Source organism: Aplysia californica, unplaced genomic scaffold (genome assembly GCF_000002075.1).
Source record: "Aplysia californica isolate F4 #8 unplaced genomic scaffold, AplCal3.0 scaffold00246, whole genome shotgun sequence".
In the NCBI taxonomy this organism is placed as follows: Eukaryota; Metazoa; Mollusca; class Gastropoda; order Aplysiida; family Aplysiidae; genus Aplysia; species Aplysia californica.
In genome coordinates, this window is record NW_004797516.1 from 20928 (window position 1) to 25048 (window position 4121).

Here is a 4121-nt window from a genome sequence, read left to right on the forward strand (position 1 = left end):
GTGGAAGGGTGCCATCAATAGAAGAAGTCTTGGTCTGGTGTCTTTTGCAGCGGATTACTTGTCTGATAAAAATATGCACTACAGTCTTTGCCCTGCTTGTTGACAAAACTTGACAGACTCTTTAGATCCAGGTTCAAATCCAAGCAACAGCTTCGATTTAGGCTTGTGATTGAAGGTTTAAGTGGACCTGAATACCTGGAGGTGTCATCTCTGACCATAAGATTGACGTGTAGTGACTGTCCAGCCCTCATGGACGCCAGCTACGTTCCACATTGTGCCATACCCAGGCCAGTCCATGTCTTAATGTTGTATATCCATGTTACTCTTTGTCTACCCTTGGCTCTGCTGCCCTACATCTTTCCTTAAAGCCCATCTTTAACAATAGCCTGGTGTATTGTACTTTTCCTCTTTTCCTTTTGTTAAGCAGGGTTTGTCTTGTGTGGAGAATCTGACACATCTCTTTGTTAGTATGTTTTGCTTTCCAGCTAATTCTGGTCTTTACTTCTGCAGTCATTAGTGGACCAAAGTTGGCTTAATCGATGAGTAGTGATTGTAACCTCATTGAACAGGTAACCAAAAACATGGAAGATAGCCAGTATGTATGTTGTGGGCGTATGACGTCACACTACGTACAGCATGTCCATCAGGAAGAGGTCACGTATTTGCTATCGGTTAAGTTGGAGAAAAGAGGTGTACGTAAACAGGATAACGGCGATTTAACTGAAAGGGGAACAGCAAGATAGACATATATAAACAAGAGAGGGAGAGTAAAGAAATACAACACCATGAAAGTGTGGTACGTACCAACGGAAAGAAATAACCAATACACACGTGGTAGAAAGAAACATATTATTATGTTTAATTTAGAATAAAACAAAATGATAAACAAGCAAACCTTTTCCAAACATAAATCTTTGCCATCAAAGTAAACGACTAATGTAGCTATTGCCTATTATAACTATATTCAATTTTGTTCAGCCTGTGCCAATGGCATTGTTATTTCTATATATTATATTTGTGAAGATTCGTCGCTTTGGCCGACTAAAACTTCGGAACCACATAACTTTCGAATTTGTTTGTTTGCTTAGTATAGGGTTTTACGGCGCTCGCAACTGCATAAGGTCATATGAGCGCGCGGGACACACCTAATACTTTTTCGGTGGTAGAAAATTTTGAATTTTGCCCGTGTGGCGGCCGCAGCCTACTCTTATCGATTTTAGACCACCAAGGGATCTTTAACGTGCGCAACTTGCACACGGGCCCTCCGAGATTTTTCGCCCTTGTCCGAGAAGGCTAGGTGTAGATCTTTCCTACCAGAAGATCAGGGGTGTGGCAGAAAGACAGCAGTTAGGAGGAGCCAAGGAGTAGCAGTAGAAAGGCTGCAGAAAGAGTCAGGAGCCCAGAGGAGGGGGCAAAGGAGGTGAGGGGGTGGGGGCAGAAAGTGGAAATGAAAGCAGACAACAGAACATTGTTAGAGATCAGGAAAGGATGTGAAAGGAGACAATTTTAGAGAAGAAAATTTTTTGGTCGCTACCCGGAATCGAACCCGGGACCTTTGAATGAGAGGCCAACACCTTAACCTCTAGGCCACGAGAGCCCCCCTTTCGAATTTGAAAAAATAACGATGGTTCAAAATCATTTAAAAGGTGCACAGTTTTACTGAGGAGTTTGAAGTCACTGTTGTTTAATTTTCATTTTTTCATTAGTTTTTATCCCACAAAGACTTGACGATCAATTTTTTTAATCTGTTCATCGAACGGGGTACCAAGCTAGTCTGATATATTTGACAACTCACAGAAATCTGAAGAAAATATTTTTAAAATCCACCTATTTAATTTTTGTCTCTCTGGCTTCCTTGTGATTTTATGATCTTATACTAGTTTACTTTTGAATTCCGAGTGTCGGGTTGTCTTGTGGACATTTATGTCCATTTCCTTTCCGTTCTCTTCTTCGAGGTATCTTGGAGCATAATATTGGTACTACTCGTACATGTTCAGTAATACTTACTTAAGAATGAAAGATAAGATGCAAACAAAACGAGACAATGTATTCAATAACACTTACCTTAGACAAGATACGATAAAAAAAAAGAATTTATAATGTGTGCAGGTCTGGTGTTAAGCTTGCTGCAGATGCCTCTCGATCTCTTGTCCCAATGTTGGACATAATATGTGGCAACCGTATCGCGCTTGCCTAGGGTCGTGGGTGTGGTGGCATGCATCTTTCCCTACAGTCCATCTTTGTGTTAAAATTGTTAGCGTTACCGCCGCACCCAGTGTAGAAGAAAGACTTGCACTCACCGTCCTGGGAATCGTAATAGAACTTGGTAAAAGTACCTCTGCAAATACCCCTCTTTTTGGAGAGGAGGCAGTCGGGGCTGCGATCGTTGGGTCCATCATTTTGGCGGATGAGTTGGGTGCAGCTTCGGTCACATTCCTCCCTTGTCTGGAAGTTGTTCAGGTTCCCATTACAACCGTTATAGGTAAATATCTCGCACCGCTGTGTGGCAGCATTGTAGGAGTAACGTTTGGATGTTCCTTGCTTCTGTTTGAGGAAGCAGCGTGCCGTGACACACACCTCGCCGCACTCATCCTCGTATGTGAAACGATTCACGTTTGAGTTACAGGCAAGACGCTTGGCTCTAGTGCATATGCCCTGTCCGATGTCGTAGTATACAGGTCTGGCACATTTCCGAAGCCGCAGTTTTATATCGGTTCCCTGAGTGCATATGCACGCTGCTTGACACTCAGACTCCGTTCGGAAGTTGTTCTTGTTACCGCCTTCACCCCCATAAGTAAATAGCTCACATGACTGGCTGTCTTGGTTGAAGTAGTAATGAGCGTGAGCGCCATCGCCATTTCCGCGATCGCGTTGATTACAGTCTGGGGGGAAGAGAGAATAGAAGATTGTTTATTGGCTTAACGCTTTGAGGGCGAGGCTGACACATAATAATTCTTTCCGATCAGCAGCATGCCTGAGGCAATGGAATGTTGCCACATATTTGGAATACCATATAATACATTTCAGAAGCAAATCGTAGCTCATTTATAGCATGCCCGTTGTTTGATCTCCAAGTCAACCCTCTCATGGATCATGGAGAGGATGGAGGAACAGCTATGGCGTTGTACCGCCTGCTATGATGCCTATTATTCAACTAAGACTTTAAAAAAATATAACTTGCACGTTCTTACCTTTCCTTTCAAGTTTGAAATAAAGCAAACAGAGTGGAAATATATGTACGAATGAGGAAGTTTTGCTTGTTTTATAAAGTGCACCAATAGGCTGATGACCAGGGAGCACCACGGAGGAGCTGTCGGGATGCCATCTTGCCGACACCGAGGGGGGGGGGGGGCAACAATCGTGATATCTTTGGTTTATGGCTACCAGCCTTTTCTACTGGGTTAACGCTAGCCTACAGTATTTCAGCCGAACAAAAAACTTTTTAAGCCTTATTTTTAAGCAATATGGTTAGGTTCAGCATTTAGTTTAAGTTTGGGGTTCGGATTAGTGTTTCAGGCTTATTAGAATTACATGCACTTTTTTTTAATACATCACTCGGTTTGCGGACATTTAGACTCACAAAATTATATTAATATATTATTACATTTATTTTCCATTTTCGTCGCATCTACTCTTGCTGGCTTCTTTGAAATAGTCAAAGATCAAAGAAATGAGATCAAAGCAGCCGTACCGACCGCCACACTCGGATGTTGTATGTTTTTGTTAAGCTATTAATACGATTTGGTCATGTATCACCATACAATATATTGATTTTTTAAAATAGCAATTGCCATTATGTTCTATTGACGAAAATGAAACATCAAAATTTTGAAAATCATCCAGAATACATCAATATTAATAATTGAACGCTGTTCCAATCGTACGGTAACGTAGATTTTTTTTAAATCTAAGAACTTTTCAACACTTGATAAAGTTATACTAACAAACTATGTATAAATAATATAGCAACAGCTGCTACCAAACACAGCTACATGAAACGTGAAACAACAATTATGTGTGACGTTATACTGGTAAGCTACGTGTAACTTTGTAATAACAAGCTATGTGTAACTTTGTAATAACACGTACCTTTGTAACAGGCTACGTGTAACTTTGTAATA

The 4121-nt window shown here is 41.2% G+C and overlaps 1 protein-coding gene across 1 annotated transcript in view; it reads right to left on the reverse strand.

The window, feature by feature from the left end:
- Positions 1-2300: 2300 nt before the first annotated feature.
- Positions 2301-4121, reverse strand: part of LOC101861368 (carboxypeptidase inhibitor SmCI-like) — a gene marked incomplete at its 3' end in the record, with an annotated part of 3354 nt that continues 1533 nt past the window's right edge. The window contains exon 2 of the mRNA XM_005100404.2: positions 2301-2882. Within this exon, the coding sequence (XP_005100461.2) occupies positions 2301-2882 (582 nt within the window). The remainder of the gene's footprint in view (positions 2883-4121) is intronic.